General features: G+C 31.8%; 1 protein-coding gene across 8 annotated transcripts in view; it reads right to left on the reverse strand.

Annotated features, from left to right (window-relative positions):
- The window catches only part of LOC148624589 (low-density lipoprotein receptor-related protein 5-like), a 34,743-nt gene that overhangs the window by 5,236 nt on the left and 12,151 nt on the right, over positions 1–17,356 (reverse strand). For all 8 annotated transcript variants that reach the window (XM_088567294.1, XM_088567291.1, XM_088567288.1 and 5 more), the window contains exons 7-18: positions 16,392–16,542; positions 15,246–15,377; positions 12,467–12,584; positions 6,091–6,244; positions 5,132–5,257; positions 4,512–4,748; positions 4,081–4,252; positions 3,560–3,690; positions 3,071–3,227; positions 1,490–1,599; positions 773–889; positions 354–377 (exon numbers count right to left, since the gene is read on the reverse strand). In XM_088567294.1, coding sequence (XP_088423420.1) covers positions 354–377; positions 773–889; positions 1,490–1,599; positions 3,071–3,227; positions 3,560–3,690; positions 4,081–4,252; positions 4,512–4,748; positions 5,132–5,257; positions 6,091–6,244; positions 12,467–12,584; positions 15,246–15,377; positions 16,392–16,542 — 1,629 coding nt within the window. The remainder of the gene's footprint in view (positions 1–353; positions 378–772; positions 890–1,489; positions 1,600–3,070; positions 3,228–3,559; positions 3,691–4,080; positions 4,253–4,511; positions 4,749–5,131; positions 5,258–6,090; positions 6,245–12,466; positions 12,585–15,245; positions 15,378–16,391; positions 16,543–17,356) is intronic.

A 17,356-nucleotide genomic window follows, 5' to 3' on the forward strand; every position in this document is an offset into this window, starting at 1 on the left:
AATGCTTCTACACATCATATTTCGTTCTTTTTTAACACTAACAAATAATGTGATATATCTATGGAGAGAGTAATAACAACAGCTTCTTTTTCGCCTTAATGTCACAAACTAAGAATTTCAATTTAAATTTCGATTTGACCATAGTCATAGACGGAAAGAGATTAGAAAACCAAAAAAAAAAAAAGAAAAAAAGATACCAAACAGTTAAAAAGTGTATTGTTAGGAATTCATGTAATTGTAAGTGCATGTCACCACATTGTCTTTTTTTGTTTTTTTGTTTTTTGTTTTTGTTGTTTTTTTATATAAATATCCCTTCTCTCTAAGGATGTTTACCACAACCTCAAAATACTAACCTGCAGTATCTGTACTGTTACTATCTGCAAGAAAAGAGAAGTTACGTAGATTTGAGTGTATCGTGCTTCCGTACGAAAAGAAAATAAATGACGCTTTTAATATTCAGAATCCATAAAAACATATTCACTTTCTATCTTTTTTTTCAAATATCATAATATAAATAGTTCACGACATTTCTGCAAAAATATAGCAACTTAAAGAATTACGTCAAAGGAAGATATTTTAATTTTGAGGTTCATAAAACCTTAGTCTGTTGGCGATGTCACATATAAATACATATCTTTTTTTTTAAAAAAACCTGTATAGATTATGGAATGAATTTATTGAGATTTTATTGGAAAAGGTCAGTTAAATTACTAGACTGAAAAAGGGCACGGATTTTCCCAACAATCGCTTTATTCCATCTGTAAATGTTTACCTGGGAGTCTACATAATCTACCACGTAATACATAACCATCTGCGCATGTACATTTGTATGATGATTTAGATAATGGTAAGCAAAGGTGGTGACACTGGTCTCTGCATATAGGATTACCTTAAACAAAACAATAAATCTAATTTACATCAATTTAACTTATTTATTTTGATCTCCCCTTGTAAACTACGCATTCTTAAATTGTCACAATCAAGCCGCTTCTAAGAACGTGTTGTCTCAAAACTTCGACGCTTTGCTGGAAACTACTTCTTATACACAGATATTTTCGATAGGGCTCAGCGGCTTATGAATACGCCATTTAAAAATGATATATTGACCCTAGATTACGGTGACTTGGTTGACCTAGATAGAATGTTTGTTACCAATGCCATTAACACATGTTTCCTCCTAACCTAAATTGATCTTTAAAGTGGAAAAATGAGGGTGTCTTTCCTGCCGGATTTCCCACGCTCACTCCGGTTGGGTTCGTATTGTTCGTTTTCCTTTGTGAACATTTTATTTCTTTAGTGCTGCACGTTTTCTTCTTCGTTTATTTTCATTAAGGTAGTCCTTGCATTGTTTTTTCCACGGATTCCCCTCCCCTTATTTGTAATTTCGGTCTTGAATATTGAAATATATTCAGAAATTTTGTACTAAAGAACCTCGTGTTTTTGAAGAATCATTTTTTCTCTTTTTAAATAATAAAACTGTTAACAGTACCTCTAAGAATTTCTGAATATTTATATCCAGTAATTCCATTTAATCTTGAGAATCTCTTTGGTCCTATAACTGTAGAATCTCCTCCATTTTTGGAAATTCGAGATATGTAACTATAATTAAATACAGTAAAATTATTATTTTTAACTACGATCGTTTTATGACAGTATTTGGTTTTAATATTATGCATCTGCCAAACAAATAACCGACTTCAGATGTACATTTTTTTCATTTTGTTACCATTAGTCAACTGCGAGTGTTATTTAGTTTTTGATTAGTCTCCAAACCCTCAAACCCGCTAGGTATGATCAAAGGCTATTCTTGTGTTAGGAATATTATAAATTCAGACTTAATGTTAAAACAAGGCTTTTTACATATTGACTGGAGTGATAATTTAAAGAATACCGAAAGTTCTGCATAGATATTAAAAAGTTATAGTAACTTTTTGCGCATTAGCTTGTCAAATATAAAGATAATTTTTTGTATTTATAGAAAATGATAAGAACTGTGTTTGGTCCATCTACCTAAAAAGTATTCCAGTTCACCTAGTTTGCAAGATTAAGTTACATTATTATGACTACCAAGAATGTACTGCTTACAGTTGTTTAATGCAAGCATTTTCTTTTATAATAATCAAATTTGAGAGGTTAAAAGGAAAGCGTTGCTTCACCGAAATGACCTATTGATTTATTATTTCCAGTGCTCATTACAAAGCCTCATTAAAAACTTAAACACTATGTAACCTATATAAATTTTAGTTTGATGAGAATTTAATGCTAAACTGATTAAATATGTTGAGTATATATCGTTATATTCATTCTAAATCAACAAAATGTGTTATTACAAATGTTGGTATGTCGTGCATTTTATTTCATACTGAGTCCGATTATTTTGGGATACCGGTACTGGTATTTTAAATTTTGTTAGCAAATTTCCAGGTTTTTAACAAAATGCACGAATTAATAAGAAAATGCCTGTACTATTTAAATGCCGTTTGAACAAAAAAACACAGAAATATTTACTTTGACAAGTTTTATAAATTGACTATATATTTTTAGTAAGTCAAGTCTAGACTCAAAAGTTCTCATTTATTTTTTTCTAGAAGCTCTAAATAGTTCATGAAATATCAAAATCGTTGAAAGTTGACGTGCACGAAAAAATTCTGGCATGCCCCCCTTTTTGTATTTTTGCCTGTTTTTACCTAATGTATTTTGTTATTAATTAATTTTATTTTATTTTAATTTATTAATTGTTGTTATATTCTTTGAAATATGACAAAAAATAGATTGATCACACTCAATAATTTGCGTAAAAAGTTATTTTCAATTGTTCACAGCATGCATTGAGGTTATGTCAGATAGACCAAAAATCATTCTTTATAACTTAATTCGTAATTCAAAACTCACTAATAAATCAATATCGATATATGCCGTCACAGTCACGTGGTAAAGTTACGTCTGTGAAATAATACATAAAAATGTCAACCAATCAGATATGTCATTACATCAAAAATTAAAGTACTCACATATAGGAAGGTATTGATGATAATTACTATTTAATATCTGTTCAAGAAGTACAACTTACTTCTTTATCCAACATGTGTAATATAGATAGTCTCCGATGAGTACAATTCCAAAATAGTGTGCTTTTTCTTCCTGTAATAGAACTTGGATCTCAGATGTAGACAAGTCCATAACCTCTATTCTGTCTTGAAACGCATCAACCCAAAATAGTTTGTTTCCTTGAGAAAGGTAAGAAAATACAACATCTAAACCAAACAAACATAAAAAAGAACATAAACAGTAGATTTAGTCAGAACAAAGATTTTTTTCTATAGCATTTTCTATATCTTCAACTGAACATATAGCATCAACTTTGTTCTTCATAAAAAAAAATTATTCCTATCCTAACTGTATCATCATAAACACATATGAGGAGTCTTATTCATTTTATAATTATATACCTTTTGTTTTATTCATAACTACTGTCGCTCTTCAAGTCTCAATTTTCATCTCTTGATTATTGAGATTTTTTTATAGAGTAACTCACAGGTAAAAGAAACTATTCACTTACCATTTACATCTAAGGTCATTCCATTTGGCCAACTTTTTGTAGTGAAATTAACTAAGATATATCTATTGCTCCCATCCATAGCGGAAGTTTCGATTTTAGGTTCACTGCCCCAGTCAGACCAATAAATTCGACTTCAATGAAAAGAAAACCCATATGTTTATACAAAAAAAGGAAACAACTTGTTAAATTGTATCTTAAATAAATGAATTCAATCACTTTGTTTAAAAAAAAACAAAAAACAAAAAACAAAAAAAAACCTTACATTTTTCCATAAAATATGGTATTGTTCCACTCGTTTCCAAGTCTTTCTAGATAAGGCTTTCGCATAGCCTACAGTTCGTTGATATTCTTAACTCAAATATTGACTAATCAAATTGCTGGAAATCAAACATTTACGGAAGTCTTAAGTTTTAAAAAAAAATCTAGATTTATTACATGAAACTAGCAGTATTGTGATCATCAATTACTGTACAACAATATTATTTTTACTTAAGCATAAAAATATTACAAAGGCATTATACCCTTTAATCGGATCTGCAACAATAGCCCTCGGTTGGTCTAAATTGTCACTTATAATGATCTTTTTATATCTTGTTTGTCTGAGACTGAGAACTGTAATCTGATTCAGTCCCGTATCAGTAATGAATAATAATCTGTTGATGTAGTCCACCGCCAAACCATCCAATGTAGAATCTGAAATAACATCAAATAAGGGGTTCAAAATGAGCCCACATTCAAATAAATAATTGGCAAGAATCTGTCTGTTGGTTTATATCTCTATTGAATCTAACGGCTTTAATCCCATCACACAATCAACAAGTCAATAAAAATCTATCGTTAATATTTTTCAAAACTAATTCGAATAGTAAACTTAGAAGTACACAACCTGTCAATAATATTTAGGCTCTTTTAAATGTGCTCAAGGATTGCAAAACAAACTATACTAAATTACCTGTGCGATTAGCTTTAAGAATTACTTTTGGCATTCCAAAGATTGATGTAGATTTGACAACTTTGGCCTCGTTGTCGGTCCAATATACCCTCTGTGGAAGGGGATCGTATCCTATTGCAATAGGTCTGTTTAATTCGGAAGTATGCACTGGGTTTACTTTTTCATTGGTCATTCCAACTTGATATATATGTTGTTGATACGAATCGGCAACTATCAGAAAGTCATCGTCTTGTGTATCTTATAATGCAAGACAACACATAATCGTTTCTGTATTGTATATTTTATGTTATAAAGTACATTCAATAATCCAAACTTTCATTGAAAACTTCATGGTATTTAACGTAGCTCAAACATAAAAAAGAATGACAGAGTAGAGAAAACATCATTACGAAAAAATAAAGTCTTTTCATTTTAGGCCAAAAATATAATTAAAGAAAATTAGGAGACTTAAACTATCATTTTCATGGAAATCTCTCAAGCATTCATTTGAAACCGGACGAAATCAATCTGATACTTAGATGTTTGCGTAAGACTTATGTTAAATGGTGAACACAAACATGTCATGTTTGTAAGTTCTGGTCCTTAACCTAGATATTATTCATTAAATGGCCTTATAATACCTGACATGCATGTTCTCCTATCTTCATCAGATAAGAAGTAACCTAAACCACACTGACATCGATGGTCTCCTGTCTGAGTCTGGAGACATAGCTGTGTACAGCCACCATTGTTAATTGCACATGTTACTAAAATAAAAATGGACATTGAATCAAGATGTTGCAAAATTGTGATGGTTGTGCACATGCGGCTTACACGATGAAAATAAAACGGGATAAAATAGGGTAAAACTTAGAAATGTTGAAACATAAATCCACGGGAATACTTTAAACAACTTCCATTCAAAATTAAATATTTTGACCGAATATGAACAAATTTCATTCAAATCGTTTATGTTGTGAACAGAAAAATAACTGAACAGTCGTTATGTTGTTAATTTACTGCGATAGACTAGTTTGCAATGAGCATCAAACCTGAAAAATTCAGACCGGTAGAAATCAATGATTATTTTTTTTAAAAGAAACATGGTATTCGTCACATTTGGGAAAACCAAACTACTATAAGTAGCAGTAACTTAACAAATATTATATTCAATAAACTAAAACAAATTTTTTATAATTTCTCTTCGATAGGATATGGTAGCAAAAAGTAAAGCAATTCAATACATGCATACTTGTACAATGTACACTTGTGTAATGTCCCCATTGCAAAATTTGTGTTTTATTTGTACAATACAATATAATTATTGGAAGCTCAACTTCTTATTCTTATACTCTAATGAAAACATGTTGTTCAATCCAAATGACTGTTAAGTCATCAAGCATCACAACACAATCCCAACACTGGATAAGCCATTTCAATGAACGATTTCTTTGTGTTAATAGACCAATTTTCAGATGTGTATGGATTGATGTTTGTAAAGAGGGTACTGTTAACAACAAAAGTAAAACAGTTGCATTCAAAATACATTATCATAAGACTGAAGCTTTTTTTTTCATTTTTACATTTATATCTACTTAACCATTCAGCACTGGTTGGTGCGCTTTGTCGTATGATATCACGTCGTTCGCTTGACCGAAAGGAGGATGAAGAATACCACGCATTTTTTTCCCCGATGAAAGGTCAGCGACATGGATACCATTGTTTTCATCTTGGTCGGTCCATATCAGATAATCCTTTGAGAGGCATTAACAAATATTATAGTAGATTAAAGTAGACCTTTGCAAGTTTATTTTATTTTGATATATACATGAGTCATTATATTGTTTTCCCAATACCGAAACAATTAAAAGCCTCTTCTTATCTCTGTTTCGATGAAAGCGTTGTGTTTCTGACCATACCAGTTTACTGTATATTATATTAGTAAAGTTTGTAGTCAACTAATTAGTTCGAGCTCGAGACACTCTACATCTTAAATAAATATCTAAAAATGTTTCTGAAAATGTGATCAAAACTAGATTAAGAACAAAACACAATGCCATAACATATCTGCTTTACAAATAAAAACAATATATACAATCAAAAAATGAATGAATTTATTGCATTAGCACACACAATGTGATAAATTGTAAGTACAGAATATCGGCAAAAATACATCGAAGCGTAATTTTTACTAAGTATCATGATGTATGCGTAATAGATAAATTGACAAACTACATTAAGCTGACGAAAAATCACTATAAAACATACGCCGTTATCATTTTTATTTTAAATTTGAGAAATTGATCTTGATTTTGATATTACAAAGCGATAAATCATTCGATAAAAATAAAACATATGGCCGAAGTACTACTTCAAGATTTCAAAAGAAATAAAACGTATATCTCTCCGAATGCTTTAACACGATTTATTTAGCCGGACCTGCTTATGATATTCCTGCGTATGGATATTTGTGTACCTCGAATATAGGATTATTTAAAGAACATTTCATTTAATTAAATATAGACTAAAACTCAAAATAAAGCGCGTTATCAAAGCCATGGCATTGATTCAAGAGAAAAGTCATCAGCATAATGAAATGTTAAACGATTATTTTTTTTTATATCAAATACAAGTGTGGACACAGACTGGTATTGTCCGAGGAGCAAGTATGGACGCATACTGGTATTGCCCGGAGAGCAAATTTGAACGTACATACATTTTGTCTTGAATGTGTTTGCATTGTCTAGAAAACTCCTCCATTCATTGATATCAATAATTGAATTATGCATATGTTGATAAATATCCATTAACGTATGTTACCAAATATCTACTGACATGAATAAATAAGAAACAAATTCCACAATGGCTTGCCATAACCAAAAAAACACGTCTTATACATATAACAATGCTTCTTTCTTGAAGGAGTACTTGCATGGATGTGTTGAACTTGATATGTCATGTTAAGGATTGAATATTTCATTTTATGTAAGTAAGCTTGGTAAAATTCTGGACTCTCAGTTTTTTAAATTAACAGAAACCAACAGAGTGGTATCTGTCTGTTACATGGATGGTCCTAATTTAAAAACGATAGGGGTCATAAACTCAAAATTAAATAGAAACATTCAGTTGCAGTGAGTAAAATCATATCAAAATTTCATAACAATTGATCAACCATACCTTAAGTCATCGCACGAAAACCAAGTGAATATAGACGACGACGGCACGGACGCCACCGACGATGCGCCGCTTTCAGCAGCATACCAATATACGACCGCATTTTTTTTACATATATAAAGTCTTTGTTTTTACATTAGCCTTAGTTAAACAGTTCTCTATCAAAAGAGAATAAAACTGCAAAACAGTAAAGTTTTCCCACTTACAGTACAGAAAACATTCAAAATTTTTATGAATAAAAATTACAATATTGGTATACGAAGGACTTTAAGGCTAAATCCATCGATACTGGTCACAGTTAACACTTCAAAATCAATATTTCAACTAAATCTTGTATCAACCAATTTTATCAACTTCTAAATAACCTGAAAAATGTTTTTTATACTATAGTTCTTGTTTTGCAGCTGTATAAAATACATCCAGAGGCACTGCCAGTATTATTTGGTTTCAGAATCAACATAACGCGTACATTCAGTACTTCACAACACTGTCATTAACTTTAGAATCTCTATTTCATCAAATCCCGTAAATCTTCTTCACAATTTACCAAAACTAAGTTACTTTTTTCGTGTGTAGTATTAATGTCTTGATAGTTAATAAATTCCCACCCTTTTAACAAATGTTCAAGTATGAATGTGACTAAAATTATATTTTTATGTACATGTGTAAACTTACTTTATTGGCATGAAGTCATAAAGAGAAAAATGGTTTAATTAAAAATCATATTAAGAGCAGTCTGACATATACATATATAGCAAAACTAAAAATCGTTGGAGCTCCTCGGGAATGTACTTACATGTACACTGTACATAATGTCTATATGCATCATGTAGAGTCCCCGAAACTTCATGTTACAGTAATGGGCAACTAATTGGACTACCCCAACTCAACAGATTTCTCAATGCAATGTATTTTGCAACAACCAGACAACCTCTAGCATGCACTGCTGGAGTAATAAATAGACCATTCTATTACGCCGAAAATATGTTTCAGGTCACCCTAACGACCCTCCTTCGGACCCCCTACCCAAAAGTTTTTTATTTGTTATTTTGAAGAAAAAAAATAATTATAAAGTCTGCCGATTGTCTTTCAGAAAAAAAGTAGAAAATAATAATATAGATTTTTTTCTATCCTAGATGGAAAAACAGAGAAATATTGGTTGTTTATATTTAGATTCGATTGTAAACACACATACCGTGAGTGTGCTCTTGGTCGTGGATAATCCCTTTTTGGAATCGACACTTGAATTAAATATTTTTTTTTGTTTTGACTACCACCTTCAGAACAAAAAATATCTCAAGCGCCGATACCCAAATTTGATTAGGCCGCGAACTTAGTCTATTAGTTTTTGCATATTTGGTTCATTGTATTCTAAGTTTTGTGTCACCATGACTTATTTCATTTTAAAAATTTTAAACAAAAATAAATCCTTACCTACCGACCCAACAAAATTTTAGAATGGTGATCGGAAACATAACATTATCTTTTCGGCCTTGGAGATTTCTCATTAATTGACTGGCGTGCACTATTAAGTTGACCTAACTTCCTGTCTTACATGCACTTGGTGTTGATTTTATCCCAAAGATTCAGCAAATGCTGTAGGCTGTACAATATATAGCGTACAGATTACAAATTGGAACACTAGGTCACGGATTCACATTAAATTACGTGATAATTACATATGAGTGCAAACCGGGTCTACCAGTATTGCGTATATATGTTAGCACGAAAACGGAAATTGAACCAAGAACAGAAACAGTCAGCTGATGGTCGGCGTCACTCATATCATGCGAATGTTGGCTAAGACTGTGTTACGAAAGATTTTTTTTGGATTTTAGTGGTTTATTTCCACAAAGACAGTCGAATTACCAGCTCAAAGTTGGTTATGCCAACAGGTCTAAATAGTCTGTGATCCAATATCCAGCTGGCAATGATTTTATATCTGAGCACATGTGGATCAGTTGTATTTCTCTTAAAACGAATGTGATTAAGACAAAATTATGGCGTATAGTATCATGTGAATGTGATGAAAACTTAGCGGTTGATTCATGCATGAGGATGGAGGTTATAACGTCTATGTCCACGACTACGTAGGCGACGTTGACTGCATTGAAAATATTCATCACAATCACAGAAGTACAGACGTGAACTACAGTTCCGATGTTATCATTAACGGTATGGGGTACTTGAAGTTGGACATATATATATATATATATATATATATATATATATATATATATATATATATGTAAGAATCCTAACTTTTAAACTTACAACTGAATTGTCAGCTTGGTTAAGTATACGTATATATGGCGATTTCTGTTGTCATTTATGTCATAGCGATGACCACAAATTATTTTGTTTAAACGGTTCTCTGTTTCACCTACATATACAAATCTACATAGAGTACACTCAAGAGCAAAAATCAGGTTTCTCGAAGTGCAGTCCATGTTGTCATACTTTCTTGTAGTGTATGAGTTGTTAATAAGATTGCTGGTAAAGTTTTTGTCAGTGATCAAAATTCTACAGGTCTTACAATTTTGTTATACCGCATTTTAATTGGTCGCCTGTAAAACTTATAACGTCGTCCAATGACACAGAACGATGTTAGAAAACAAATAAGTATATAAGTTGGTGTTTTCTATGCAGAATTTAACAAATAACAAAATTGTCCGCTGAGCGTTTCAGAGGTAGAATTATTGACATGTAAATTTTCTAGTAGTGGGCCATGTAAAATGGTTTAACTCTTAAAAGATCTGAAAAACAGGGCACTAAAATAGACCCTTTTGTGCCTACTGTAGGATACTCGATGAGCATGCACAGAGCATGCGCAAAGCATGCTCAATTTAGACTTCCGCGAGGACAAATTCTTTTGTTCTACCCAAGCCCTATCTCGCGGAAGTGTATATTGAGCATGCTCATCAACTTACCACAAAAGGATCTATCGTAAATGCATTTCAGTTTCGTCGCAGTTTAGACATTTACATTTACAGAAATGTATACCTTTATTATCATAACGACAAATGTTATGTACCACTACATATCTTCGACAATCGACTTGTATTCACATTAAAACATAAATAATGTTCATGTTCAAAATTGAACGAATACAGCTTATATTGTTGCTGTTTTTCACAATCTCTTACATGAGCTCTTTTGATTCAAAAACACGTTTACAATATCTTAGTTAAGTCATACCTATGACTCGAGAAGCCTTATCATATTTACAACTTATTAACGATCTTTTATTAAGAAAATAAGAGGTTCTCTGGAGCCAGAATCGATCACCTGGTTTAATAGCTTTAAAAAGTTGAATACATGCGAAATCTAAAAATTGTCAAACGGGGCACCTTTGACATAATTAGCACAGATGATATTTGTCATGGTGCTGAACATTTTTGCTAAGCAATAATTATCATTCCATTTTTGTTAACCTAATAATAGGCTAAAAGTACCCAAAAAAAATCGTTAAAAATGCGATCTTTTTCCAAAATTTTCAGCAACTACACATCTTTACTCACTTGATATTTTTACCATTTACATTAATCATCAATCCGCTACCGTTTTATTACCAACAGACAAAAACTAGGAAACTGGTCAAAATACACTTTCCGGCGTCGTAACTAAGATTTTTCTGAAATTTGCTCCAAAAATGGATATTAAAACACCGAACAATTAATCAAATATCATTAATCATCATATCTGATTCCGTTCTCTAAATAATAGGCAAAAAAACTAATGAAAACGTCAAAAAATGTACTTTTAAGGGTCATAACTCCAAGAAGTGTCAACAAATATTTCTTAATTTTGCACCAAAAATAGATATTGAAACACCGAACATTTAATCATTAATCATCAATCTGATTCCGTTCTCTGTATAATAGGCAAAAAAAAACTGATAAAAACGACAAAAATTATAATTTCAATAGCCATAATTCCAAGAAGTGTCAACATATTTTTCTGAAATTTTCTCCAAAAATAGATATTGAAACACCAAACATATAATAAAATTTCATTAATTTCAATCTGCTTTCATTTTCTAATGACTTCAAAATCAGTAGATCGATTATCTTGTAATTTTCAGGGCAGATAGACCTCTTCGAGCCAAAGAGCCTAGGATATATATATCAAATTTCTTCTATCTGTTATGGTTTTTGCAATATAAACATAATGTATGCATGACCCCTATGTTCTATTTTTAGTAAAAGCGGTCATATTTTTCGACGGATCAAAATTCCCCATATCAGTTTTATGCACTAAACCATAAGAAATATTCATATTAAGTTTGTTTCTTATTGATCCAGTAGTTTCAGAGAAAAAGACTTTTAAGTAAATAACATACAAAATAGCACCAACAAAAACGATGAAAAAGGGCAATAACTCTTACATTGCTTAACAGATAAACACAAAAAATTGACCTCGGACAAATATCATCATGCTGAACATTTTTATTGTCCAGAATTTGGCTAAACTGAACGGTTTTGGAGATAACGCATGAAACTTCTGTCTTACCTCTATTTTTAGTAACAGTGGCCATATTTTTCGACGGATCAATTTTATGCAGAATACCCAGTTTGGCAATGATTGGTGTAGTGGTTTCAGAGGAGAATAGTTTTGAAAAATTGCTAAGGACGAAGACGACGACAGACGCCAAGTGATGGCGATAGCTCACATGGCCCTTTGGGCAAGGTGGGCTAAATTGTTTCGGACAATGCTGCCATAAACATTGCTAATTTCCACCGTAAATGTAAAAAAAAATACTTTATGTTTTATCCGATCACATAACAGAAACAGTGTATTACCTGGTATATACTGATTCCAAAGAATGAAGACGATTGTTGCCTAAAGCGTACACTTAATTCTCCTGTCTTCAGATTATAACTTGAGACATGATTGAGTCCAGAATCTGACCAAAATATTCTAAAAGATTAAAAAAAAAATGATCATTTAAAAATTATTAAGGCAGTTATATTGACTCTCTGAGATTCATCATATGGTTAAAGAAAAGTTGCATAAACAAATTGGTACTTCAGTAGATAAGCTCTTTTTGATTAATCAAATTCCCAAATCCCAAATTTAGAGAAAACCATCATGATAGCGGGTATCATCCTTTTGCGCCAATTGGATAAAAATCGTAGTTAAATTTCGCCAATAATATTTTTCCGCCAGAAAAAGACGACCTTTTGCGCCAAGTACAAATAAGGAAATTAAATATCAAAAAGTTAACAATCTAAAGTAAAACGATCATTAAATAAAAAAAATGAGTTAGAAATGAATAAATTAAAAGAAAAGAAACATAAAAGATATTATTTAAAGATGTATCCGGAATAAAAACCAAATATAAATTATTTATTATAATAATTTCTTTTTTTTCTTATTTTCATTTTCATTTTATTATTCTTGAAAAAGATATAAAATTTGTTATCCGAACCTGACCAGACAGATCTGGATACGTATGGTAAGTATTAGTTCAACTTTATAAAATTGCTCATCCGTCCGTCTGTCAAAGTCGCTTATCTCCAAATATTCACTGTCACTGATTTTGGCTTACTTTCAACATCCGAAATGGTACAAATGCGATATGCTCTAAAATCGGGTGACTTCCGCTAAAATCTTGGTTCTCTTGATATTACTGCGTACTCTTTCGTAACCGTTTTAACCCGAATTTTTTCAATCATCCGGAACAATATTAAACAAACTGGCAATGGCTATATATAGATATCAGTGTCCTGATAATATATGACCTTCATACAGTCGATTATAACGAACGCCTGTGTTTGAATCGTAAACTGGGTAATATTACATAAATCATATGCTAACCAATCATTTCATTTTTTAATATAAACTTCCCGTTCTAAAACAAGCAAAAAACACGTATAGACATGTATGATGTGATTTAACAAAGATCTACGACAAACGTGATGACTTTTCATTCAGAATTGTCAACTTTCCTTTCATCTTTGGCAACATACCTTCAGCACCTGCGTATGGAGTTTTCATATCACAACTCATACGTTATGCCAGAGCTTGGCATAACTACGCAGGCTTTTTGCATTAGGCTTCTGGAACAAGGTTATGTTGCTACAAGATTGAAGTCATCACTACAGAAGTTTTATGGCCGTCATCATGAATGCATGGATCGTTACGGTGTATCCATCTGCACCATAAAAACTGATTTGTTCAACGTTTCGTAGTTTTCCTTTCCCCTTTCGTCTACCCCGGACATGACTTTTTATGAGCAACTCGGTAGGTGTTTCTAGAAAGGCAGAGGACGCATACCCTACCATTGCATCGCGTCCATGCTCCCAGTTTTTAGTGGAGTCCGAGTTGCTCATTTACTTTTGTTTCTTTATATGTATAATTTTAGTTACTTAATGTTCTTTGTTGTGTTTGTTTGTTTTCCATATCTGGTTTTTGTCCATGGATTACATTCTTTTGATTTCCGCTAGAATCTTGGTTCCCTTGATTACTCTTTAAAAAAGGTACGTTGCAGCAATCTCTGGGTCGCTTGTGATATTGACCAAGAAAACAGTTTAGGGCCCAGATTAAGCAGCTGGCAATAAATATCCATAAATATCGGAGCGTGCTAATGTATATGACCTATGTAGCATTGCAACGAACCCCAATGCCTGAATCGGAAACTGGGTAATGTTCAAAGCGAACCGATCATTTCATGTAAACCTCCCGTTCTCGTACAAGCAAGAAACACACGTGTATAATACTTAAGAGGTACATTTCGTATGAAAGCTAGAATTGTGATGCTATGGCGGTAAACACGGCGATAATCTGCAGCATTACGTGGCGTATAACTACATATTTATGCAAATCATATGCGAATATTAAGCACTGAAATTACGAGTGCAAAAAGTCACTAACAATATTAGCGACTTAAAGAGAAGGTCATATTCACTCGTTTACGGTTGTAACTTTGTAATGCAATCATTTAAATTGACTTAGAACATACGATGAACAACCAATTATAAATAGAATTTTTTAAATGGTGAATTACATACAATAACCACACCCCGCATCTAATTTAGCAAAAAAAAAAACAATATCGTACAAATGTATTTACCTATATTCTGGTGCAAAAGGATCATTAATTTATTGGCGCAATTTAACTACGAAAATCGAAAAGTAAACTGGCGCAAGAGAGCTGTGGCGCAAAAGGAAAATAGCAGATGAACATTTACATTACATGAAAAAGAGTACAGTTTGTACCTGATAGTTTCTATATAATTCATTATTGGTTTAAGGAAAGTATTATTCGTAGCCCCAATCAAAGCAACTGATTGCAAAGTTTTGAAATATGCCGATCAATATAAAAAGTAACAAAACCTTTTTTTTTTCAATTTAAATATCAGAATTGAAAAATAAGATACAGGATTGTTCACAGAAAGTTTTGCATATGAAGGAGGTAGACGAATGTAACCGATTTTATTGTATACCGAATTCCTTACATATGTCAATACAAAAATGTTAATATTGCATTTTATTATCTGTACTAAAAAGTGTTGTCATGTCCGATGTTTCATTAAACACAATATAAGAAAAAGACATTTCCGTGCTACGTGAACTTACTCGTCAAACCGGAAGTCTATAAAGAGATGATTAGGATGGTCTATGTTCTTAATAGGTAACTTGGTTCTGTTGTTTCCTGACATGTCGGAAAATTCTATCGCCGATTTTCCTGGGTCTGCCCAATAAACAGTCCTAATTACAAACATTTTACTATTATTTCTAATCCAAATAATTCTGCATTGTTCCCATAATTATATATTTCTGATAAGCTTTTCATGATCAACAATACATCATCAGTTCAATACAATAACTGTCTTATATACAGTTCATACTTCTGAGCGACGACCTCTGTATTGTTTGGTCTCGTGTTATTTTTGTTTTTCGAATACACCACGAGTTTTTATTTTGTTGTAAGGATGTATGGAATAACATGATTTCAAAGGCTTGTGAATTCTTCTAGATCTTTCATGCTAGAACAATGTAAGAAGAAAAAATAGATGGATCGGTGTCCTCGGCTGCCAGATATAAGTATTTTAATTTTTGGCAGGAAAATAATTTTTTTCTAGATTTTCTATAGGTTTTGTCTTAGTAGGTTATGAGCAATTCGGCGGGTGTTTCTAGAAAAGCAGAGGACGCTTACCCTGCCGGTGCACCTGGTCCATGCTTCCAGTTTTTAGTGGACTCCGAGTTGCTCATTTGCTTTTGTTACTTTGTATGTATTTTTGTTACTTAATGATCTTTGTTGTGTATGTCTGTTTTCCATGTCTGGTCTTTGCTTTTTTTTCTTTTCCACTAGAACCTTGGTTCCCTTGATTTCTCTCATCTAATAAAATCACTGATGAAATAACCAGAATTTCGTAAAAACTTTCAAGTAACATTTTAAGGTGTGTTAAAAGAAAAGTGGGGTCACTGGGCAAAAGAAAAATTGCTATGAAATGGATAAAACCAGAGGAGTCAGAAAATCTGACAAAAATGGCTGAACATGACCAGCGAACATCTCTAAGGATGATATAATATTTATATATGTTGGTTTGAACTGAACAGGCAACTTGTATCTGGGTTTGCTTTTGTAAAGCAAATGAATACAAAAACAACTTAACGCTTTCCATAAATACTGTATACATAACGTTATATTTTTTTATTAAATATTTTAAAAATTACTGATGATAAGTTTTTGTGTAACGAACTATGTATTCGTAGACTTACCCTCTCTTTGGATGAACAACTATACCAATAGGTGATACAAGATCTTCTACAAGAACTTTCTGGTATTGACCATTAGAAGTGGAAACCATTATCCATTTGTATGTATTGTCTGTCCAGTAGATATTTTGGCTTGACCAATCGTAGGCTAGACCTAGTGTGAGAGAATAACTTACTTATATAACAGTCGTCAAAATACAAAAGATCAGATAGTAATAGATTTACAGTATTTTTAAAAATGAAAAAAAAATCTCTATGTTTAATTTCACATAATGTTGAATAGGTGGAGTTGCAGATGCATAGAATCTACTACAGTACGGAAAATTAATTTCTATGTATAGCATAAGAATGAAAAGATATCGTCCTGTTTCTCCCACTTCGAATTAAATACCAAAATAAACATTGGGGCATTTGTCGTTTTAGCAATTATAGTTTATTTCTGAATTATTGCTAAAATTTTACCTGTAATTTACCTGTGATTCACAGTTAAAATATGTAAAAATACAATAAAGTTTATTTATGACTTTGATTAATTTCATTCAAAAAGTACAAGAATATAATTATTTTACATAAAAATTCCATTCTTAGACGTTAAACGTGTAAAAAAATAAATAATTTAAATACATTACTGCGACAAAACAACTGTAAAAAAACCCAAAATGACCAGTATTAGAATCTTTGTTTTCACTGAGTATTGTTATGCTTAATACAATTTATGAAAAACTTGATATTTTTGCATTATTATTGCAGTTTATTAATTATCTGTTGTTTTTTTTTCTATTTGTAACTGTTTAGTACTCAAGCTTACGTACTGATAGTTACTAACATGCAGTCTGTATCCAAGCTAAACTATTTAACTGATTTAAACATTTGTAGTAAAGGAGTTGCAGCTTACCCAAGCTGCAATAATGTCAAAGTTGAATATTTCTCACCAAATATTATTATAAAAATGGTGCTGTTTTCATTTC

This window comes from Perna viridis, chromosome 2 (genome assembly GCF_037379345.1).
Source record: "Perna viridis isolate PV_CMFRI_1.1 ecotype Kerala chromosome 2, ASM3737934v1, whole genome shotgun sequence".
In the NCBI taxonomy this organism is placed as follows: Eukaryota; Metazoa; Mollusca; class Bivalvia; order Mytilida; family Mytilidae; genus Perna; species Perna viridis.